General features: G+C 44.8%; 1 protein-coding gene across 1 annotated transcript in view; it reads left to right on the top strand.

The window, feature by feature from the left end:
* rps6ka2 (ribosomal protein S6 kinase, polypeptide 2) overlaps positions 1–25,306 on the top strand; it is a 594,161-nt gene that overhangs the window by 534,344 nt on the left and 34,511 nt on the right. Inside the window, exons 14-17 of the mRNA XM_067989092.1 lie at positions 10,315–10,445; positions 14,808–14,930; positions 18,361–18,450; positions 24,979–25,137. Coding sequence (XP_067845193.1) covers positions 10,315–10,445; positions 14,808–14,930; positions 18,361–18,450; positions 24,979–25,137 — 503 coding nt within the window. The remainder of the gene's footprint in view (positions 1–10,314; positions 10,446–14,807; positions 14,931–18,360; positions 18,451–24,978; positions 25,138–25,306) is intronic.

The raw sequence follows: 25,306 nt of genomic DNA, 5'->3' as shown, positions 1-25,306 counted from the left end.
TTACACTATAGAAAGGCTCTAAACTTAATTCTTGGCACCCATCATCAAATTCTCCAGACCTTCTCCACTTTCTACAACTGTAAACAATTTTACAACACCAAGTTATAGTCCAGCAATTTTATTTTAAATTCACAAGCTTTCGGAGGCTTCCTTCTTCCTCAGGTGAATGTTGTGGAAATGAAATCCTCGAAATGAAATCGCATTTATAAATCACAGAACAATGCTTGGTGATTACAGACAGTTTTTTCAACTGCCCGTTGCCAAGGCAATCAGTCTGCAGACAGACAGGTGTTACCTGCAAGGTCTCCGAATATACAAATCACCAAAAAAAACAGAGATAGAGAGGTAGAAACATAGAAAAGACAGCAACTGACCCGTTATATTAAAAACAGATAACATTTGTTCGCTGGTGGGGTAACGTGTAGCGTGACATGAACCCAAGATCCCGGTTGAGGCCGTCCTCATGGGTGCGGAACTTGGCTATCAATTTCTGCTCGACGATTTTGCGTTGTCGTGTGTCTCGAAGGCCGCCTTGGAGTACGCTTACCCGAAGGTCGGTGGCTGAATGTCCTTGACTGCTGAAGTGTTCCCCGACTGGGAGGGAACCCTCCTGTTTGGTGATTGTTGCGTGGTGTCCGTTCATCTGTTGTCGCAGCGTCTGCATGGTCTCGCCAATGTACCATGCTCTGGGGCATCCTTTCCTGCAACGTATGAGGTAGACAACGTTGGCCGAGTCACAGGAGTATGAACCATGCATCTGGTGGGTCATGTCCTCTCGTGTGATGGTGGTATCTGTGTCGATGATCTGGCATGTCTTGCAGAGGTTACCGTGGCAGGGTTGTGTGGTATCGTGGATGCTGTTCTCCTGAAAGCTGGGTAATTTGCTGCGAACGATGGTCTGTTTGAGGTTGGGTGGCTGTTTAAAGGCGAGTAGTGGAGGTGTGGGGATGGCCATAGCGAGGTGTTTGTCGTCATTGATGACATGTTGAAGGCTGCGGAGAACATGGCGTAGTTTCTCCGCTCCAGGGAAGTACTGGACGACAAAGGGTACTCTGTTGGTTGCGTCCCGTGTTAGTCTCCTGAGGAGGTCTATGCGATTTTTCACTGTGGCCCGTCGGAACTGTCGATCGATGAGTCGAGCGTCATATCCCGTTCTTACTAGGGCGTCTTTCAGCGTCTGTAGGTGTCCATCGCGTTCCTCTTCGTCTGAGCAGAGCCTGTGTATTCGCAGGGCCTGTCCATAGGGGATGGCCTCTTTGACGTGGTTAGGGTGGAAGCTGGAAAAGTGGAGCATCGTGAGGTTGTCCGTGGGCTTGCGGTAGAGTGAGGTGCTGAGGTGCCCGTCTTTGATGGAGATTCGTGTGTCCAAGAAAGAAACTGATTCTGAGGAGTAGTCCATGGTGAGCTTGATGGTGGGATGGAACTTGTTGATGTTATCGTGTAGTCTCTTTAGTGATTCCTCGCCGTGGGTCCATAGAAAGAAAATGTCGTCAATGTATCTGGTGTATAGTGTTGGTTGGAGGTTCTGTGCAGTGAAGAAGTCCTGCTCGAACTTGTGCATGTAAATGTTGGCGTATTGGGGTGCGAATTTGTTCCCCATGGCTGTTCCGTGTGTTTGGGTAAAGAACTGGTTATCAAAGGTGAAGACATTGTGATCCAGGATGAAGCGGATGAGTTGTAGGATGGCGTCTGGAGATTGGCTGTTGTTGGTGTTGAGTATTGATGCTGTCGCAGCGATGCTGTCATCGTGGGGGATACTGGTGTAGAGTGCCGAGACGTCCATCGTGGTGAGAAGTGTTCCTGGTTCAACTGGTCCGTGGGTACTGAGTTTTTGTCGGAAGTCTGTAGTGTCGCGACAGAAGCTGGGGGTTCCCTGTACGATGGGTTTCAGGATGCCCTCGATGTATCCAGAGAGGTTCTCACACAGGGTTCCGTTGCCTGATACGATAGGACGTCCGGGTGTGTTGGCTTTGTGTATCGTTGGGAGGCAGTAGAAGTCTCCCACGCGGGGAGTACGTGGGATGAGAGTGCGTAGGATGCTTTGAAGGTCTGGATCGAAGGTCTTGATCAGTTTGTTGAGCTGGTGGGTGTGTTCTTTGGTCGGATCTGCGGGTAACCGTCTGTAGTGTTCCTGGTTGTCCAGTTGTCGGTATGCTTCTTTGCAATAGTCCGTTCTGTTCTGTATGACGATGGCTCCTCCTTTGTCCGCTGGTTTGATGACGATGTTGCGGTTGGTCTTGAGAGCGTCGATGGCGTTGCGTTGTGCTCGGGTGACGTTCTGGACTGTCTTGTGAGTGCGGCTGATGAATCTGGCATTGACGCATCTCCTGACAGCTTGAGCATACATGTCAAGCTTAGGGCAGCGACCCTCCGGAGGAGTTCAGTGTGACTCTTTCCTCTTCGGTTGCTGTACCGCGGATCCCTCTGTCTGCTGTTCCAGATCGTTGATTGTCTCATTGGGTTCGCTGCTGAAATCTTGGGGTTTGTGGAAGTATTCCCGGAGCCTCATTCTCCTGATGAATTCCTCTGTGTCCGCCGCGAGACTAATGGGGTCCATTTTGGTGGTGGGGCAGAAATTGAGCCCTCGGCTGAGAACTTCGATTTCGTCTGGTTGAAGGGTGTGGTCGGACAAATTGACGATAGACTTCCCTGTGGTTGCAACCATGGTACCAGGGGAGGCTTGGTCGATGCTGGTGGTGATGCCGAGTTTCTCAAGCTTCCTGCTCTTGGTTTTCATGTAGGCGGCGTAGTTCTGTTGCCTCGTCTGTTTGGCGGTATCTCGTAGCTGGTCTGCTGTGTCCTGAGTACAGGTTGAGAGTATGGACTCTATCTTGGTTGCGAGGTTGCGGCGTCTGCTGTAGAGTTGGTGTACGAGATGGTTGCGGAGTGTGCGAGAGGTACGACGGCAGAGTCTCTCAGCGTAATCCGAGTTGTATGTGGACTTGAGTGGGTTCGTGATCTGTAGTCCTTTCAGGATCTTGTCTGCTTTCTTGCAGCTCTGTAAAAACTTGATGTCTGTGTCTATATGCGCGATCTTCTTGGATATCCTTTCCACTGTGAGCCGACAGTTTGTGGTGTCGATGGTAGGCATGATGTGGAAATGCCGGTGATGGACTGGGGTTGACAATTGTAAACAATTTTACAACACCAAGTTAGAGTCCAGCAATTTTATTTTAAATTCACAAGCTTTCGGAGGCTTCCTCCTTCCTCAGGTGAATGTTGTGGAAATGAAATCCTTGAAATGAAATCACATTTATAAATCACAGAACAATGCTTGGTGATTACAGACAGTTTTTTCAACTGCCCGTTGCCAAGGCAATCAGTCTGCAGACAGACAGGTGTTACCTACAAGGTCTCCGAATATACAAATCACCAAAAAAAACAGAGATAGAGAGGTAGAAACATAGAAAAGACAGCAACTGACCCGTTATATTAAAAACAGATAACATTTGTTCGCTGGTGGGGTAACGTGTAGCGTGACATGAACCCAAGATCCCGGTTGAGGCCGTCCTCATGGATGCGGAACTTGGCTATCAATTTCTGCTCGACGATTTTGCGTTGTCGTGTGTCTCGAAGGCCGCCTTGGAGTACGCTTACCCGAAGGTCGGTGGCTGAATGTCCTTGACTGCTGAAGTGTTCCCCGACTGGGAGGGAACCCTCCTGTTTGGTGATTGTTGCGCGGTGTCCATTCATCCGTTGTCGCAGCGTCTGCATGGTCTCGCCAATGTACCATGCTCTGGGGCATCCTTTCCTGCAACGTATGAGGTAGACAACGTTGGCCGAGTCACAGGAGTATGAACCATGCACCTGGTGGGTCGTGTCCTCTCGTGTGATGGTGGTATCTGTGTCGATGATCTGGCATGTCTTGCAGAGGTTACCGTGGCAGGGTTGTGTGGTGTCGTGGACGCTGTTCTCCTGAAAGCTAGGTAATTTGCTGCGAACGATGGTCTGTTTGAGGTTGGGTGGCTGTTTAAAGGCGAGTAGTGGAGGTGTGGGGATGGCCATAGCGAGGTGTTCATCGTCATCGATGACATGTTGAAGGCTGCGGAGAACATGGCATAGTTTCTCCACTCCGGGGAAGTACTGGACGACAAAGGGTACTCTGTTGGTTGCGTCCCGTGTTAGTCTCCTGAGGAGGTCTATGCGATTTTTCGCTGTGGCCCGTCGGAACTGTCGATCGATGAGTCGAGCGTCATATCCCGTTCTTACTAGGACGTCTTTCAGCGTCTGTAGGTGTCCATCGCGTTCCTCCTCGTCTGAGCAGACCCTGTGTATTCGCAGGGCCTGTCCATAGGGGATGGCCTCTTTCTACAACAACCAGGATCAATTATGTTGCAGTGGCCTCTGGCTGGATTCTATTGCTGTGCTGTCTAATGGAAAAAATAGCACCAATAATTTGACAAGCTGCTATTTCAATTAACTTTGGATTGATAAGCTCGCCTGCCCTGTTACTTGGTTCTGAAATTATTGATACAATTTTAGAACACTAATGTAATTAAACTTGTCCCTAACTTTCAAAACTCTGAAATTCATTTTGCTGAAGCCACGACATCTTTTTACTAAAATAAAAACAAAAAGTGCTGGAAACACTCAGCAAGTCAGGAGAGAAACAGAGTTAACGTTTCAGGTTGATGACCTTTCACCAGAAATATTCTGATGAGTTCTGACGAAAGGTCATTGACCTTAAATGTTGGCCACAGTATTAACGGGGAGCCGGGTGGATGTGGTGGAGGCCGAAATTGGACAAAGAATCTGGCAAGTCCGGGGACGTGGAGGCCCTGCTGATCTTATCGCAGGGTGAAGGGGGAGGCCTACAATCGGGGGGGCCGTGGGGGGGCAGGCCTGCAATCGGGAGGGCCAGGGTGCGGGGGGGGGGAGGCCTATGATTGCGAGGGCCGGGGGGGAGGTTTGAGGGCGGGAGGAGGTTTGAGATCGGGAGGGGCGGGGGGAGGTTTGAGAGCGGGAGGGCCGGGGGGAGGTTTGAGAGCGGGAGGGCCGGGGGGAGGTTTGAGATCAGGGCTGGGAGAGGACGAAGGATTCCTTGAGGGGCCTGGGGCAAGCACACCTTCTCCTCCTGGCCCACAAGGAGTACTAAAAGAGCCACTTCCCTTCAGGTGCTGCCAGCTCCCTATTTGGATCAGCTGCAGGGAAACCCCTAACTCGGGCCTCCCTCTCATTTACTATTAAATTTAAGGCGCGGTGTGGATGATGTCATCAGGCCGCGACTTTGGTATGTTACTCAGGCCCCTGCCTGCCTGCCTTTTTGCGGGATCCTCATCCATGGCCTGATTTCTGCATTTCAAAATTTAAAGAAGCGGAAATGGGGTTGGGTTGGGATCGGGTTGCCTGATCCTGGTATTTAAACCACTGACTCTCCCCACCCCCACCCCCGACCCTCTCCTGCCTGTTGGTGGCGGGGAGAGTGGGGGAGGCTAAAATCAAGGCTGTTAACTCTGTTTCTCTCTCTACAGATGCTGTTGATCTGCGGAATGTTTCCAGCATTATCTTTTTTTATTTCAGAATTGCAGCATCTGCAGTATTTTGCTTTTACATTTTTTACTAATCCACTCATTAAATAAATATAAACCATTAAATATAAAAAGCCTTTGGATTTTTTGCAATGAGACACAGTGCTGGTCCAAGAGTTGAAAAACACTGACTGTTGTCATGGACATTAGTATTTAGATAAGAACCTCCTTTGTCCCAAAGAACAACGTGTTAAATAAATGAATTGAAATCATGTATTTTGCAACAAAGTATAGCTTGTACAGTGTCTGGGAGTCAGAGTGCCCAGAGTTTCAATGAAGCACTTTATTTCAGGAGCTTCAGAGCACCAATACCATCAAATCCATGAAAAGGAGACACGGGGGGAGTTTGAACCCCCCCCCCCCCCCACACCAAGCCGACAGGTGGAAGAGGGTCGGGGTGGGGGGGTTAAATTTGTAAATATGTGAAACCTGCCGCGAGCGCGCCTACTACTGGTTAAACCGTGAAGGGTTTGGGGGCGCCGAGTAACCCACTCTGGAGAGGCGGGTCAGTAATTTTAATATTTAAATGAGACTCCTTTCCTCACATTTTGACAGCCATCTGAATTTAATGGCTGCGGGACGGGTTTCCCAGGGCTCGGGAAAACCGGCAGCTGAAGGGAGGTGGGAGCTGTCGGCTCCAGCAGATAAGTGCTTTTCCAGCAATGCCTGTGGGCCAGGAGGTGCAGGATGCTTTCCCCAGCCCCTCGAGCAAATTGTTTGCCGCAATCTCTGCCTCCATCCCTCCGATCTTCCTTCAGACACCCCCGCGACCTTTAGACCCCCCCCCCACCGTATTCAGCCTCCGCCCCGCCCTCTGCGATCTCTCCCTCCTCGCGATCTCTCTCTCCCACTGTCCCTCCTTGTTGCTGCGTTCTGAGCGCCCCCACCCCACCAATCCACTGATCTCTGCTTGCCGGGGACCGCCTCAGCAGTTCCTGGCTGCGGCCTTCTACCGTTGGCTTTCCCGCCCGGCAGCCGGTCAGTCTCTCAATCTGGCCGGCTGTCAAGCGGGAAACAAAGTAAAAAAAATGTTAATGAGGTCCTGCCGTTAAATTTGGCTGGACCTCCGCCTTCCTGGGATTGCCGGGTTTCCTGGCCGCAGACACACGCCCCCGCTCCCTCCCCGCCTCCCTATCAATAGCGGGGCCACAATGTCAGAGATCTGAGCAGTATTAGAACATAATTAGCGTGAGATAGCAGATAAAGCCCATTCTGGCTCGGCCCTACTCCTGTTCTCTTTGTGAAATTGTACACTGGCAGTGATCCAGATTATAGCGGTGCATCCATTCCGCACCATTGTCAGACTGCAGTTTTATTTGATCTCCACTTTCTGCCCAAGGCATGACTATGGCTTCGACATATGCTTACATCCCTCCATGTCAAAATGTACAGATGCACATTTGCCCATGGGTTTAATGGAGTTAATGTATTCTGCAAATAATTTAACCAAGCTGGAAGGCACTGTAAGGTGGCAAGAGTATCTGCAGTCACGTTCCTTGAAATAGTACAACTTTTGGTTCTTATTTGAAAGCATATTGGAGAGCTTCCCTTCAGAAACTATCAGAAATTCAGATGATTCCTAAAAGTAGCTTTTAATTTCTTCAGTCCATTACCAGGAATGAGATTTTATGAACATAGAATCAAGCAGATTACAAGTCCCTTTAAATATAGCCAAACCTTATTACCCAGAGCTGAGCTCATTATCAGGCCTTCATTGTGTTGAGGGTTGAGCTGCTCCGGGGAAAGGGTTTGTAACGACAAACATTGATGCATTGATGGAATTTTTAAAAAATTGATTTCTGGTCAAATTCTGTTCTCTTACCCTCTCCCATCTTCCTATCAAACACGTTATTTGCATTGTCTCTTTAAAGAGAGGCAGAGGCAGTATTAATGCAGCACGTTAATTTTTGTTAACTGTTTCTTGTAGACCAGGACTTGGGTTGACACTGCCCAAAATGTTTTTCGCTCAAGACTCTTCAGCCAGGATTTTTCCAATCAGGTCTGTCTGATTCACGCTCCAAGATAGACTGCAGTGTGCTGGTGCCGTGCAACAGGATGCCAACCAAGCTGAAAGTGGACTCCTCCATGCTTTCAGCCATGTTGTGTCAACTCCACGGCAGGCCTTCCAATACCATATATACGAGGGGTTTTCTTTTCAAGGCTGGGCTCCTGAAACCGTATCTCTGTCCTGCTCAGTAGAGCTGGGAGACAACCTTACCATGGCAAGCCATTTCCTGGGCAGTCCCTGCCACCACTCCCTGCTCCTGCTCAATTTTGCTGGGTGCTTCACCAAGCATTGACCCCTCTAACTCACTGTCTAACCCACCTGTGGTGCTTCTCTCTCTGTGCTGTTTGGGAGGGATGGAGCATGTGACAGTGCATCCTCAGGTGGATTGTCCTCCTCCGAGGTGTCATCTTTAAGGTCTTACTGTTAAGAACCTAGAGGAGTTAGCATAGCACTGACGGGCTGTACAGTAGCAGATGACAGGCTTTACAATGCAGCTGGAAGTTGTCAAGCTGGCTGAATGTGCAATTTCTTGAGGTACAAGTAATAGGCAGACACCCCTGCTCAAATGAGGCGCCAGCCTCACTAGCTCCAATGCTCATTGCTCTTGAAGGGCCTCTGATTTCCAGTGCTTGCTGCTCCATCTGGGTGAGGGCCATGATTTTGGCTGGTCGCACCCAGTCTTACTTCACTCCTTGTATTGTGTGCTGTTTTCTCCTTTAGAAAGATAGGAGGAAAGTTAGTGAGTGGCTATTGAAAAGGAGAGTGTAGATGTGTGGGGCTTGTACTGGTAGCCCATCTGCTGAGAGATGGAGAAGAAGCAAGAGGCAAGCAGGATGGGAGCTGTTGCATGGATAGCAAGTGGCTGGAGTGTGGCCAGCCAATGCTGAAAATCTGAGATGGTTTGGGTCTCAGATCAAGCTCTGAAATGAATCTTGGTCAACCCAGAGTCCAGGCACATTGGCTAAGTTTGAGACAGAAAGAAATATTTCAAATGTTCACAATCTAAAATAAAAACAGAGAATACTGGAAATATACGGCAGTTGTGACGAAGGGCCCCAATCTGCTGCTGACTGATCAGCTGTGCGTTTCCAGCCTTTCCTCTCTTTTTAAAAATTTTGGCTATGTTTGAGTCACTTGGGGGAGGAATTGGTTAGCGCCTGACTATAGACTCAAAATGGGCCACATGGACCACGACGACTAGATCCTCCCTCTCATGCTCCAAGTTCTTTTCCAACCCTTAACCCTGGCACCAAGCAGGCAACACAGCCTTCGGGACTTTCGGTCACAGCTGCAGAGAACAGTACCTATCCCCCTGACTATACTGTCTCCTACCACTGCTGCATTCCTTTTCACTCCCCCCACTTGAATGGCCCCCTGTACCACAGTGCCATGGTCAGTTTGCCCATCCTCCCTGCAGTCCTTGTTCTCATCCATGCAGGTAGCAAGTACCTCGTACCTGTTGGATTAGGTCAAGGGCCAAGGCTCCTCCATCACTACATCCTGGGTCTCCACACCTGCCTGACTTGCAGTGCCACTGCAACAAGGTCGGCCCAAGGATTGCCCGAAATTAGTCCTAGAGTATAATTACCATGACACCGGCAAGCGGCAGGTGCCAATCGGACGTCCCAATGCAGCTCGTCTGTTGGGCCCAGCGCAAAATCGACCAGCTCAGATGCCGGCAGCGATCCTGGGGTAGGTCCTGGGAGGTGATCAGGAGGGGGGCAAGCACAGTCCCACAGCAGCTCGCAGTAGTGGAGCCAGGAGGAGCACCCGTTCTCCTCCTGGCTCCATATTAAAGTAAATGATAAAAAAGTTCACTCACCTTGCCTTCAACGATCCCTTTAAGGACCTCTGGTTAGGCCGCTGTAAACCCGGAAAAACTAGTCACAGCTTGGACAACGCAAGTTCCACCTAGTATTTGACCAAATTTCAGATCGGGGTCCTAAAAAGGCATTAGATCCATGGTTATGAAAGGGGGCCAATAGCTGCTTCAGATGGGCACCATAGATGCCTAAATACCACCCAATTCAATTTTCCATTTGGCCCAGATTGGGGGTGAGTTCAGGACATAGCGCCCTGAAATTGGTAGGTTGTGCACTTGTTTAATGCCTGAAAAATGGGCGCAATGCATAACGATTTCTCCCCATTGGTTTCCCAAATGGTCTCAGATTCAGCAAAATTGCCATGCAGAGCGAACATCGCTTTGGAATACAAGATGAATTGTAAGAACAGGTGGTGCACCAATGTTTAGAAACCATTTCCGTAGTAAAGTCAAAGGTCATTCACTATTGCTGAATATTTGTTAACTAAAATGTGCCATGTCTGCACAATCCTTTGGTTCTTAACGCTACTCCATCAATGGTTGAAGACATGAAGACTAATACCCTTTTGTCCTTGAGGAATGTGAGAAGTGATCAAATTGTTCTCAGTCCAAATTACACTGTGTGCAAAGAGTAATTAGACAGTGCTTGAATCAAGATGACCTGGATCTGGAGGATTATGATGTAGGGAAACAGGAATATATGAGACAAACTGATTAGTATTTGTCACAACATATTATGAAAGTCCATCTTTTTAAAAGTTTGAGCCCTCTGCTTTCAACTTGCATTTGAAACATTTATAATCAGTCTGTAACTCATGCAAGCTTACTCCATGACTGTAATATTGATCGTTATTAGTGTCCTGCTGAACAGCACACTACAAGGTCTCACCAGTCAGAACTTTATTTTTTGTTTTGTCCCAACTATCCCATTTGATCTAATGAATTTCTCTTTACAGACTCACCTGGTGTGCCTCCAAGTGCCAATGCACACCAGCTTTTCCGAGGCTTCAGTTTTGTCGCAACCAACCTTGGCCAAGAGCAGACACAGCCTGATCCTCGCCAGCTCATTGAGCATTCAATTGTGCAGGTCAGACAGTTCTTAAGATCTTAACACTAAAAACACTAGAGCTACTTAAAGGGGAATTCATTCTCTGATGCTATCACATTTTCAGTCAGCAGAATGTTTCACATGAAGTTTATAAAAAGGTTTATAGATCAGTAACAGAGGCTAGGTGTTGTGGACGCTGGATCTTTTACAATGCATGCGTTGGTTTGATTGTGTTCTTTCCTAAGGTTATGTGTGTAACCAAATCCTGTAGAAGCAGACCAATGGCAACAATCTCAGAGCATTCTTAAAGCAATATTAGCAAGATATATTACACAGAGCAGTATTTTGTGCCTGGAATAAGTACCCCTGCTTATTCCATACAGTAGCTATTAAACATGCATATAAATGAAGCATAATATGTATCTTTGGAAACCTCAACTAAAGGTGCACCCAAACATTGACAAAAGTAAAGGTTACAAGCAGCCATCTTTAAATAAAAAGCAAAATATCAATTACAAAATTTGCATTTTCAAAATCTCAACCATTCATTTTTTAAAATCACAAAATTAGCCTGGAAACTATTCAACATGCAATGAAAATGGACCCTGCTTTTCTATATGGTAGCAGCATCTTCAATAATAACTTAAATATTAACAGTTAAACAGTTCAGTAAACAAATACTGACATAACATCCTTGCTATGATTGGTTGCAATGGTTTTCTAAATATGTAATAGTGCAAAAATTATGAACACTTTTATTACAGTGAAATCCTTTAATAGTGAAATCTTGTTTGTTAGAATTCCCATTAAGTGGAGCTGGAGTGTTAACTATTATAGATGAACTATCCATTGCTGACAGAAGTTTGATAGACTGGATAAAACACGAAGGTCAAACTCAGTTACATTAAGCAATTGCTTTATCTTAAAATCACTGCTTTTAACATTGACCCAGAAGCTCTCTAATTCAGAGCAATTGCTACATTCTCCGTTTCTTCAGATTGGTAAGCTGACTTGAACCTGACAGCATTTTTCCAAAAAAAAGCAATCATGATCCTCTCCTATTATTTTTTCCTGTAGTTAAACTGAAAAAAACATTTTTTTTAAGGTGCAGTCAGTTATTTGTGCCCGGATAAACCCTTTAAGACATTGAAGTTCCATTGTTCTGTGAGACACAATAAGGTGTTTAGATCTTTACTGTAATTGGACAATAGTTTTACTATAGGTTCAAGTGAGAATTCAATTTTTCACAATAGCCAGGTTTTACCATATCCAAGTTCACTCTGTGTTCTAGTGCATCATATCATCAGAATACACTTTATTGGTATTTTGTTACGGTTTCCTTTTGATTAAAGGAGGATAAAAGTCTAAGGAGAATATCTCTAATATAAAATGCTCCCCATCCAGTTCTTTTGATAAATATAGTTACAGCAATATATAGTATCTCATATAAAATATCAAATTTGTTGTGTCACAGAGAACAACCATTAGGCATCTCCTTTCCCCACACCGTAACATAAGTTATGAAGCTGTATGTGCCCCTGAATGGCTTCATTCACTTCAATTTACTTATAAGTTTCATTTAAAAAGCATTTGAATCACCTAGAACATCATTGTGCCAATAACTATTCTATTTTTTTCAACTTTAACTCTTTCAATCCAACATGGGACTCCTAGGTTCTAACTGTGCACAGTTCTGGTCTCTATATTATAAAAAGGATTTAGAAGCACTGGAGAAGGTGCAAAAAAGATTCACAAGTATTATGCCAGAACTGAGAGGTTATACATATCAGGAAAGGCTGAACAGGCTGGGGCTCTTTTCTCTAGAGAAGAAAAGGCAGAAGGGTGACCTGATAGAGGTCTTTAAGAATATGAAAGGGCTTGGTAGAGTAGACGTAGAGAAGATGTTTCCACTTGTGGGGGAGTCCAAAACTAGAGGTCATAAATATAAGATAGTCACTAATAAATCCAATAGGAGAATCTTCTTTACCCAAAGAGTGGTAAGAATTTGGAACTCACTACCATATGGAGTGGTTAAGGCAAATGGCATAGATGCATTTAAGGGGAAGCTAGATAAACACATAAGGGAGAAAGGAATAGAATCATAGAATGGTTACAGCACAGAAGGAGGACATTTGGCCCATTGAGCCCATGCCGTCTCTTTGTAAGAGCGATCCAGTTAGTCCCATTACCCTGCTCTTTCCCCATAGCCCTGCAAATTTTTTGTCTTTAAGTATTTATCTAATTCCTTTTTGAAAGCCACGATTGAATCTGATTCCACCTCCCTTTCAGGCAGTGCATTCCAGATCATAACTACTCGCTGCGTAAAAAAGATTTTCCTCATGTCGTTTTTGTTTCTTTTGCCAATCACCTTAAATCTGCGTCCTCTGGTTCTCGACCCTTCCACCAATGGGAACAGTTTCTCTTTATTTACTTTATCTAAACCCTTCAAGATTTTGACCACTTCTATCAAATCTCCTCTTAACCTTCTCTGCTCTAAGGAGAACATGGCCAGCTTCTCCAGTCTAGTCACGTAACTGAAGTCCCTGGAATCATTCTAGTAAATCTTTTCTGCACCCTCTCTAAGGCCTTCACATCCTTTCTAAAGTGCAGTGCCCAGAATTGGACACAATACTCCAGTTGTGGCCGAACCAGCATTTTATATAGCTTCCTTTTGTAATCTATGCCTCTATTTATAAAGCCTAGGATCCCGTACGCTTTTTTAACCGCTTTCTCAACCTGTCCTGCCACCTTCAAAGATTTATGAACATATACCCCCAGGTCTCTCTGCTCCTGCACCCCCTTTAGAATTGAACCATTTAGTTTATATTGCCTTGCCTCATTCTTCCTGCCAAAGTGTATCACTTCGCACTTCTCTGCGTTAAACTTCAACTGCCAATTGTCTGCCCATTCCACCAGTCTGTCTATCTCCTCTTGAAGTCTATCACTATCCTCCTCACTGTTCACTGCACTTCCAAGTTTTGTGTCATCTGCAAATTTTGAAGTTGTGCCCTGTACACCCAAGTCCAAGTCATCAATATATATCAAAAAAAGCAGTGCTCCTAGAACCGACCCCTGGGGAACACCACTGTATACCTTCCTCCAGTCTAAAAAACAATCATTCATCATTACTTTCTGTTTCCTGTCACTTAGCCAATTTCATTTCCATGCAGCCACTGCCCCTTTTATTCCATGGGCTTCAATTTTGCTGACAAGCCTGTTATGCGACACTTTATCAAACGCCTTTTGAAAGTCCATATGCACAACATCAACTGCATTGTCCTCATCAATCCTCTCTGTTACCTTATCAAAAAACTCGGTCAAGTTAGTTAAACATGATTTGCCTTTAACAAATCCATGCTGGCTTTTCTTTATCAATCCACACTTGTCCAAGTGTCTATTAATTTTGTCCCATGATATGCTGATTGGGTTAGATGAAAATGGGTGGGAGGAGCCTTGTGTGGAACATAAATGACCAGTTGGGCCGAATGGCTTTAGACTCTATGTAATTCTATGTAATGTAACTGTATAGTCTCTCAGGAAAATTAAAACTGCCATTGTAACATTTAATGAAATAACAAATAAATTAATTGCCAGTGTCAGGTGGTTCCCTTTTCAAGTTTGTCCCTCTCTTGGTGTGAAAGTGCCTGGGGTCACAGGGAATGGACTTCCAGTTAGAATAGAATCATAGAATCATAGAATGGTTACAGCACAGAAGGAGGCCATTCGGCCCATCAAGCCCCTGCCGGCTCTTTGTAAGAGCAATCCAGTTAGTCCCATTCCCCCGCTTTTTCCCCAGAGATGAAAGTAGTGGAGGTGAGAACGTTGGGATCTTTTAAGAAACAATTGGATGCTGCAATATTGGGATTTTAGGATCCTTCTGGATGGATGAATTAAGATGGGCCAAATGGCCATCCTCATCAGAAATTATCTTGTAATCTTATGACTCTCCCTGGTATTCTTCCCTAAAGGCCTTTAAAGTAATTAATTCTATCATTGGGAAGTTACAGGTCTGTGCCTGTGACCTAGGTCTTGAAATCCATGAAGGTTCCCCCAATCCCTCTCCATAACTTTGGTGGGAGATCAGCGGAACCCGCAGAGAAATGGCATAAAGGGTCATTTTCAGCCATTGTTTTTATGGCATATTGGAACTCTGGAGCTTCAGTCACCAGCAGATCTTAAGGGACAATATCAGCATAAAACTTTACCACATTTGAACAAAGAAAAGTTCACAATGGCAGGCATTGTGGGAATAATGTTATTGTATCTGCTACTACAGATTTATTAATTTAAATTAAAATGAAGATAAAATATGAAGCTTGTTCTTAAATACAGGAGCCCATTCTGATTACTATCATTGCTCTTATTATTTTCCACTTTTCACTCTCAATTCTGTTCCAGCAGTTACACGGGAACAGTATTCATTTCACAGACGGCTATGAGTTGAAAGAGGACATTGGTGTTGGTTCATACTCGGTATGCAAGCGATGTGTTCACAAAGTCACTTCCGTGGAGTACGCTGTAAAGGTAAGCATTTATGTGTCGGCACAGGAAACGGACTATGTTCATTCAAAGCACATGGAAAAGGTCCACGCACCAAGCTCTCTGCTACAGTAATACAGGATAGCAAAGAAGAATTGACAGGTTGTTATTGGAGTGCACATTCATTTTAACACCCCCTCTCGCCACTCACCGCCCCCCCCCCCCCCAGTTTTCTCCCCTCCTCGCCTAAAGATACTGACATATACAAGGATAGGGTTGCACGGCACTGGCTGCCCACTGATACCATGCAAAGCTCCCATTCTTTGTCTATAAGCCTAGATGGTGAATGTTGGCAGACGATTTCAGCACACGAGCCAACATAATTAAGTCTGATCCTATCTTTACGCGAGAACTGCATCCAACATCTACACAGGTGCACTTTTCAACAGCAGTGACTGAAAAGCAGTCAGGAGCGGATACCTTGGTTGACAAGAACGTCAACATCTTGGTGCAGATGGTGCTATTTGTATCTAGTTAATGTAAACACATTGAAAGAAGAAAAGGGTTTGGATATAATTACAGTTGCCACCGCTCACAGCGGGCGTGTTCGTGCAAATGTGATTTCCCCGCTATACAGATGGCCGGTATAACGTGATACAGTATGAGATTAGAAGAGCAGGACTGTCATTTTAAGGATTCTTTAAAGCTGGATCCTAAGAAAGTGGTGAGATATGGAGCGCAGCAGGGGTACAATATGATTAATAAGGTGTGAATGGGCTTGTAATGAATATTTAGAATTGTCAAAAATGTTATATTTTAACTGGGGGTTTAATTGGTGCAATACACACCTAGAAAGAATCTCAGTTTCTGTTTCAATCACTCTCCCGTTATACCACCTTTCAATTAATTTGATTTTTTTTGAACGAGAAAGCCCTCGCCAATCGTGTTTTTATTTATCATTTGTTGTCCTTCTCTATATTTTCAGCCTGAGGAACATGCCCATCTGTCCCTGTTCCAAGGGCCCCTCGGTGATTATTAACAGCCTCAGCTGCACATGCACATCTAATCCCCAGTAAAAGCAGGTTTTTGTGTAATTGAATTTGGAACTTAGGATAATTTGATGATAAAGATCCTACACAGGAAGTTACAGGTCACTGGAGTAAGAGAGTTAGCTTCATCCTAGAAACGTCACTAACAGGAAACAGGCAGTAACGCGCCAGGCTGCAGCTGATCTTCAGAAGCAAACCCGGGATTGAAATATTCTCTCAGTTCTTTGAAATACAATACAAGAATATAGCAAGAATATTGTATATAAATGGAGCATTTAAGACGCAATCGTCTTTAACCGGCAACTTTGAAATTGACGTTAATGCAAATGGCTGATGGTTAGTGCTTTTTGGCCTATTTAAGCAACTGCCCATTTTAAATGTGGACATTTTAAGTGATGGGGACTGTACTGATCATTTGCTAACCGTATGTAGTCAACAGATTAATCAAGTATTGAGACACATCATTTGTCTGTAAGTCAAAGTAAGTTATTATAACTATTACCAGTGAACTTAGGTTTGGAATATTGTGTGTAACTTTGGCCACTGTACCTTCAAAAGGACATTGATGCATTGGTGAGGGTTCAGAGTGACTACGACTGAATTTTAAGCAGAGGCGCACAGAGCTAAATTCATTTTAATTAGAGAAAGATGATTAAACGAAAACATGAGTCAGGCCCTTAAAATATTTAGAGGCATGAATGATGTAGAAATAAACAGAGTACTTGACTTGAATGGTGAACATAAGAACATAAGAACATAAGAAATTGGAGCAGGAATAGGCCAATCGGCCCCTCGAGCCTGCTCCGCCATTCAATAAGATCATGGCTGATCTGATCCCAACCACAAATCTAAAGAACACAAGAAGTCGGAGCAGGACCCGGCCACATAGCCCCTGGGCCCTCTCCGCCACCCACAGGGCATTGACCGATCCGAACTCAGCTTCATGTCCAATTTCCTGCCCGCTCCCCATAACCCCTAATTCCCTTTACTTCTAGGAAACTGTCTATTTCTGTTTTAAATTTATCTAATGATGTAGCTTCCACAGCTTCCTGGGGCAGCAAATTCCACAGACCTACCACCCTCTGAGTGAAGAAGTTTCTCCTCATCTCAGTTTTGAAAGAGCAGCCCCTTATTCTAAGATTATGCCCCCTAGTTCTAGTTTCACCCATCTTTGGGAACATCCTTACTGCATCCACCCGATCAAGACCCTTCACAATCTTATATGTTTCAATAAGATCGCCTCTCATTCTTCTGAACTCCAATGAGTAGAGTCCCAATCTACTCAACCTCTCCTCATATGTCCGCCCCCTCATCCCCGGGATTAACCGAGTGAACCTTCTTTGTACTGCCTCGAGAGCAAGTATGTCTTTTCTTAAGTATGGAGACCAAAACTGTATGCAGTATTCCAGGTGCGGTCTCACAGATTTAAAGTTAACATCCCTTAAGTGAGACTAGTCATTATAAGACATTTTTCCCACAGAGTAGTAGATATGTGGAACTGAAAACATAACTAATTTTGTATAAGTTAACTATCAAAAAGCAACTGGAGAAATGTCTGGTTGAGAATAGGATTGGAGGTTAAAGGGATTATATATGGACTGAGTGGTCAAATATTGCATGGGATATGATAGTTCCCGTGCTTCTCAGTTGGAACGGGAAATGTCAGTGAAGGAAAGTGAGTCATAATAATTGTGGAGATAGATGAATGTTCTGAAGTTTTGTTTGATTATTTTTGGGAACTAGGGTATATTTCTGCAGAATTTCCCTTCAGGAGATTACATAGTTGGTTTGGTTACATGGTCCGTGGTTGGGTTGTTTGTACACCGCCTCTAAGAATTGCAGCTGTGTGCCAATTCCCACCTCCCTCTCCCTGCAGATGAGGTCCTCATTTAACCTCCTCATTTCCATACTGTGGAGCCTGAGCCTGTCTAAGCTTCCCTCACTGTTTCAATCCTATTACAATTGGTGTCTGTGCGACCTCTACAGTGTATGAATGTTTTTTCTGTGCTGAGTTGAGCAGATTTGAACGCAGTATGCCATGTAGTGAGTAGGATTTTTTAAAATTAGAAGCATTGTCATGTTAGATTAATAAGATTTAGTCATCTTTTTCAATTATTCAGCCCCCTTGCCTCCTCCCTTGCTCTGCAAGAAGTAAGGCTGGGAGGCTTAGGAGGTTTTACTTACTCTGATCATAGGAACTGTAGAAATTTCATCACTATGGATACCAACAGGTTCTTGCTGCTGAATTTACAGTGAAGCCATTCCCGAACATGATTGCACTCCAGGGAGCAACAGTGTAAAGGGAGAAAATCTGAAGGAAAATAAGAGGAGAAAAAAAAATAAAGTGCACGTTGCTCACACAGAGGGTTTTATGAAATTTTAAGTGGCTGTGATTAATAACACTGCTTTCACTGTGTTACTTCCAGATTATTAATAAAGGCAAAAGAGATCCATCAGAGGAAATTGAAATTTTGCTGCGATATGGACAGCATCCAAATATTATCACCTTGAAAGATGTGAGTTGATCAGACTGATTGTTAGCCTGCAGAATGGGGTACATCTGTCATTTGGCAAATGTTGTTATAACAGAAATGACACAGATTGATGTGGACATTTGTTAAACTTTATGGAAAATACTTGATCAAGCTTTTACTTTGATACGTCCCACCTCACTTCCTCTTCATAAGGATTTGTTAGAATTTCTAAATGTGGGATATGACACTGGATTTTGATTGGTTCTTTAGTTACAATACATGGACATGTATTGCCTTCATTGTACACAGTTTATCTTTCTTGGAGAAGTAAGTTGGGTCTCTTTGAGGTGAGTTTGCTGCAAGATGACAAGCCAGGCCAGGAAAAATGGAATCGAGTAGTCCTGGTAATCTGGTGCCTGAGCCAGACCGATCCACAGCACTCCAGGGCTCTGCTGATGATTGACGAGCTTGGCTCACTAATGAAACCTGGAAAGATAGACCTGAATTCTTCCCGCTCTGCAAGCTAATACACTAATGGATAGAGTGTCCTAGCTGGACAAGTAGCTCGGTAATGGTAATCTGTGTGTTTCTTACTGCAGCAGGATGGGAAATGTCATGAGCCTTGATTCTTTCCAAGTTGTGCATATGTTCTGTGGGCTTGGGCAAGTGGAGTGTGTCCAAGTGGGGAGAGAGTGTGCCCTGCATATCAGGCAGACAGAAACGATTTATGTGGATTTCTTGGCAGTTTGATTTGGAAACTCTTGAAGCGTGGTGATGGGCTTCTGTCTGTGACAGAAACCTGGATTACAAAAAAAAGTATACAGTTTAAATAGTATAATACATATGTAACATGTTGCAGTCAATGTGCTTTACAGAGTAGCTTCATCCATAGATGATCCTGGAGACTGATATGCGAAATGTCTGTGGCATTAGTGTGTACATCCACTAAGAAGCAGAATGCTATTGATACCACACGGAATGCACGATGATAGGACACAAACTGTTGTAACCGCACAGACTAAATAATGATGATATGTATTATACTATTTAAACTGTATACAGTTTCTTTCCTCGTTCTTCCTACCAAAATGCATCACTTCTCATTTTTCTGCGTTAAATTTCATTTGCCACGTGTCCGCCCATGCCACCAGCCTGTCTATCACTATCCTCCTTGCTGTTTACCACCCTTCCAAGTTTTGTGTCATCTGCTATTGTTTCCACTCAGAGTGAATGATGATACCACACAAGCTACTGTTACCACATGGAGTAAATAATGATACTACACAAACTATTATTACCACACAAATTGAATGATGCTACTATACAAACTATTGTAACCACTCAGACTGAATCATGATACTACACAAACTGTTGTTACCAAATGGACTATATGCTGATACTACACAAACTATTATTACCACACCGACTAAATGATGATACTAAACAAACTACTATAACCACACAAATTGAATGATAATTCTAGACATTCCTATGTCCCCCAGCCCACAATCAGAGAGGGGTAATATGAGTGTCAGGAACCTTCTGTGTCCCTTTTGCGGCAAAGGCGGAGAACTGGGAGCAGGTTATCTGGCTAATATCTTGACACCTGAAATAGTGCAGAGGCACCAGAAAGAGAGAGAAAATGCTTTAAAAATAGAGACAGCAATCCCAATTGGATTTAAGTACAGTTTCTGAACTAATTAAGGGTCAGAACTATTATTTTCTGATTTACACCAGAAAGGATTGGTCATCAAGGATATTTAGAAGTTAATACAGCATCCTTCTTTCTTTATTAATAACAAATGTTAAATATATAAATTAATTCGATAGGAAAGTTGAACTACTACCTCATCAGGTTGGAGTCATTAATTTTTGCATTGGTACCGAGCTACCATGTTTTATACATCATGATTTTAAAGTTATCGCATCAACTGGATGAGTTAGGTAACTGAATTGAAGCATCTATTTTATGAGTCCTTGGTCCTGGCAAGGAACCTGGCCTCCTGCAAGTGAAGGTTGGACATTTAGGAACATAGGAACAGGAGTAGGCCATTCAGCCCCTCGAGCCTGCTCCACCACTTGATAAGATCATGGTTGATCTGTGATCTAACTCCATATACCTGCATTTGGCCCATATCCCTTAATACATTTGGTTGCCAAAAAGCTATCTATCTCACATTTAAATTTAGCAATTGAGCTAGTATCAATTGCCGTTTGCGGAAGAGAGTTCCAAACTTCTACCACCCTTTGTGTGCAGAAATGTTTTCTAATCTCGCTCCTGAAAGGTCTGGCTTTAATTTTTAGACTGTGCCCCCTACTCCTAGAATCCCCAACCAGCGGAAATAGTTTCTCTCTATCCACCCTATCCGTTCCCCTTAATATCTTACAAACTTCGATCAGATCACCCCTTAATCTTCTAAACTCGAGAGAATACAACCCCAATTTCTGTAATTTCTCCTCGTAACTTAACCCTTGAAGTCCATGACAGTATTGGTAGGAGTGACCACCGCACAGTCCTCGTGGAGATGAAGTCCCGTCTTCGCACTGAGGACACCATCCAACGTGTTGTGTGGCACTACCACCGTGCTAAATGGGATAGATTCAGAACAGATCGAGCAGCTCAAAACTGGGCATCCATGAGGCACTGTGGGCCATCAGCAGCAGCAGAATTGTATTCCAGCACAATCTGTAACCTCATGGCCCTCATATTCCTCACTCTACCATTACCAACAAGCCAGGGGATCAACCCTGGTTCAATGAGGAGTGTAGAAGAGCATGCCAGGAGCAGCACCAGGCGTACCTAAAAATGAGGTGCCAAACTGCTGAAGCTACAACTCAGGACTACATGCATGCTAAACAGCGGAAGCAACATGCTATAGACAGAGCTAAGCGATTCCACAACCAACGGATCAGATCAAAGCTCTGCAGTCCTGCCACATCCAGTCGTGAATGGTGGTGGACAATTAAACAACTAACGGGAGGAGGAGGCTCTGCAAACATCCCCATCCGCAATGACGGCGGAGTCCAGCACGTGAGTGCAAAAGACAAGGCTGAAGCGTTTGCAACCATCTTCAGCCAGAAGTGCCGAGTGGATGATCCATCTCGGCCTCCTCCCGATATCCCCACCATCACGGAAGCCAGTCTTCGGCCAATTCGATTCACTCCACGTGATATCAAGAAACGGCTGAGTGCACTGGATACAGCAAAGGCTATGGGCCCCGACAACATCCCAGCTGTAGTGCTGAAGTCTTGTGCTCCAGAACTAGCTGCGCCTCTAGCCAAGCTGTTCCAGCAGAGCTACAACACTGGCATCTACCCGACAATGTGGAAAATTGCCCAGGTATGTCCTGTCCACAACAAGCAGGACAAATCCAATCCGGCCAATTACCGCCCCATCAGTCTACTCTCAATCATCAGCAAAGTGATGGAAGGTGTCGTCGACAGTGCTATCAAGCGGCACTTACTCACCAATAACCTGCTCACCGATGCTCAGTTTGGGTTCCGCCAGGACCACTCGGCTCCAGACCTCATTACAGCCTTGGTCCAAACATGGACAAAAGAGCTGAATTCCAGAGGTGAGGTGAGAGTGACTGCCCTTGACATCAAGGCAGCATTTGACTGAGTGTGGCACCAAGGAGCCCTAGTAAAATTGAAGTCAGTGGGAATCAGGGGGAAAACTCTCCAGTGGCTGGAGTCATACCTAGCACAAAGGAAGATGGTAGTGGTTGTTGGAGGCCAATCATCTCAGCCCCAGGACATTGCTGCAGGAGTTCCTCAGGGCAGTGTCCTAGGCCCAACCATCTTCAGCTGCTTCATCAATGACCTTCCCTCCATCATAAGGTCAGAAATGGGGATGTTCGCTGATGACTGCACAGTGTTCAGTTCCATTCGCAACCCCTTAAATAATGAAGCAGTCCGAGCCCGCATGCAGCAAGACCTGGACAACATCCAGGCTTGGGCCCGTAAGTGGCAAGTAACATTCGCGCCAAACAAGTGCCAGGCAATGACCATCTCCAACAAGAGAGCATCTAACCACCTCCCCTTGACATTCAACGACATTACCATCGCCGAATCCCCCACCATCAAAATCCTGGGGGTCACCATTGACCAGAAACTTAACTGGACCAGCCATATAAATACTGTGGCTACGAGAGCAGATCAGAGGCTGGGTATTCTGCGGCGAGTGACTAACCTCCTGACTCCCCAAAGCCTTTCCACCATCTACAAGGCACAAGTCAGGAGTGTGATGGAATACTCTCCACTTGCTTGGATGAGTGCAGCTCCAACAACACTCAAGAAGCTCGACACCATCCAAGATAAAGCAGCCCGCTTGATTGGCACCCCATCCACCACCCTAAACATTCACTCCCTTCACCACCGGCGCACTGTGGCTGCAGTGTGTACCATCCACAGGATGCACTGCAGCAACTCGCCAAGGCTTCTTCGACAGCACCTCCCAAACCCGCGACCTCTACCATCTAGAGGGACAAGAGCAGCAGGCACATGGGAACAACACCACCTGCACGTTCCCCTCCAAGTCACACACCATCCCGACTTGGAAATATATCGCCGTTCCTTCATTGTCGCTGGGTCAAAATCCTGGAACTCCCTTCCTAACAGCACTGTGGGAGAACCGTCACCACACGGACTGCAGCGGTTCAAGAAGGCGGATCACCACCACCTTCTCGAGGGCAATTCGGGATGGGCAATAAATGCTGGCCTCGCCAGCGACGCCCACATCCCGTGAACGAATTTAAAAAAACCTACGCTGCACTCCCTCCAAGGCCAATATGTCCTTCCGAAGGTGCAGTGCCCAGAACTGCTCACAGTACTCCAGGTGCGGTCTAACCAGGGTTTTGTATAGCTGCAGCATAACTTCTGCCTCCTTGTACTCCAGTCCTCTAGATATAAAGGCCAGCATTCCATTAGCCTTCTTGATTATTTTCTGCACCTGTTCATGACACTTCAATGATCTATGTACCTGAACCCCTAAGTCCCTTTGGACATCCACTGTTTTTAACTTTTTACCATTTAGAAAGTACCCTGTTCTATCCTTTTTTGATCCAAAGTGGATGACCTCACATTTGTCTACATTGAATTCCATTCACCTAATCTATCAATATCCCTTTGTAATTTTATGTTTTCATCTACACTGCTGACAATGCCACCAATCTTTGTGTCATCGGCAAACTTAGATATGAGACTTTGTATGCCTTCATCTAAGTCGTTAATAAATATTGTGAATAATTGAGGCCCCAAGACAGATCCCTGCGGGACTCCACTAGTCACATCCTGCCAATGTGAATACTTACCCATTATCCCTACTCTCTGTCGCCTTTCGCTCAGCCAATTTCCTAACCAAGTCCGTACTTTTCCCTCGATTCCATGGGCTTCTAACTTAGCTAACGGTCTCTTATGTGGGACCTTATCAAATGCCTTCTGGAAGTCCATATATATAACATCCATTGACATTCCCCTGTCCACTACTTTAGTCACCTCTTCAAAAAATTCAATCAGGTTTGTCAGGCACAACCTACCTTTCACAAATCCATGCTGGCTCTCCCTGATTAACTGAAAATTCTCGAGGTGCTCAGTCACCCTATCCTTAATTATAGACTCCAGCAATTTCCCCACAACAGATGTTAGGCTAACTGGTCTATAATTCCCCGGTTTCCCTCTCTCTCCTTTCTTAAAAAGCGGAGTGACATGTGCAATTTTCCAATCTAGAGGGACAGTTCCTGAATCTGGAGAACTTTGAAAGAATAATGTTAGGGCATCTGCAATCTGATCACCTACTTCCTTTAAAACCCTGGGATGGAAACCATCTGGTCCTGGGGATTTGTCACTCTTTCGTACTGCCCACAATCCCAAATTTCTGATCTGCATTCCCATTGGGCAAGGCTCCATACTGGACGCATGACCTCATAAAATGACCCACTTAAATGTAAGCACTTAATAGTTGTCATCATTATCTCCTACAGGGTTACTGATGATTAGTAGTGGGCTACAAGACATCAGCTGCAGTGAGCACACCAGCAGAGCCCTTGATTATTTGCAATGTATTTGTTGTTCCTTATAATATATAGGGAGCAATGAGATGAGTCAGCTCTTGCACACGGGAGTCTCACCTACTAGAAGGGCATTACAGATAATCGGGTGCTTACTGCTCATAATTTTCCAACCAAAATGCATGGACTCATAAAATGACTACCATAGTGTATCATTTAATTTTTCTAAAATGTGTTACTTTTTGGTGTTATGTAGCAGACATACTAAGCTCAGTAGAACTGACATTACACCAGATGAAATGATAATAGCAATATACGTGACATGGGGGTGGTAGGCATATGGCATCATATATTATTATTGCATCAATACCAGTCTCTATTCTCCTAGAATAATAACAGAAAACATATCGTAAACTGTATATTAAAAATGGCTCTATGCAAGGAATATTAGCTTGAGGCTCCGAAGTGTGCCATTTGGCCTATGAACGTTTGCTGCATTGTGTAGTTATTGTAAAGAAATATATCTTGCCTGGCCCTGATTTTGTTTGTGTTGATTATTCAGGTATATGATGACGGAAAATATTTGTATCTTGTCATGGAGCTAATGAGAGGAGGAGAACTGCTTGATCGGATTCTACGGCAGAAGTGTTTCTCGGAGAGAGAGGCCAGCGCAGTACTTCACACAATCACGAAGACCATAGAGTACCTACATTCACAAGGGGTATGTTCTATTTGTTAATCTGGCAGGTTTCAATTTCACAATATTTTAAAAGTGATGACTAACAAAAGCACGGAATTGCACAATATGCACACATATAAAAAATAGACGACTAAGAAAGATGTAGATTTTCCTGGGGAGCATTGTGTCTGGGCACTGTCCAGGCTATGGA

Source organism: Heptranchias perlo, chromosome 8, assembly GCF_035084215.1.
Source record: "Heptranchias perlo isolate sHepPer1 chromosome 8, sHepPer1.hap1, whole genome shotgun sequence".
NCBI lineage: Eukaryota > Metazoa > Chordata > Chondrichthyes > Hexanchiformes > Hexanchidae > Heptranchias > Heptranchias perlo.
This window is presented reverse-complemented; position numbering and strand designations above follow the sequence as displayed.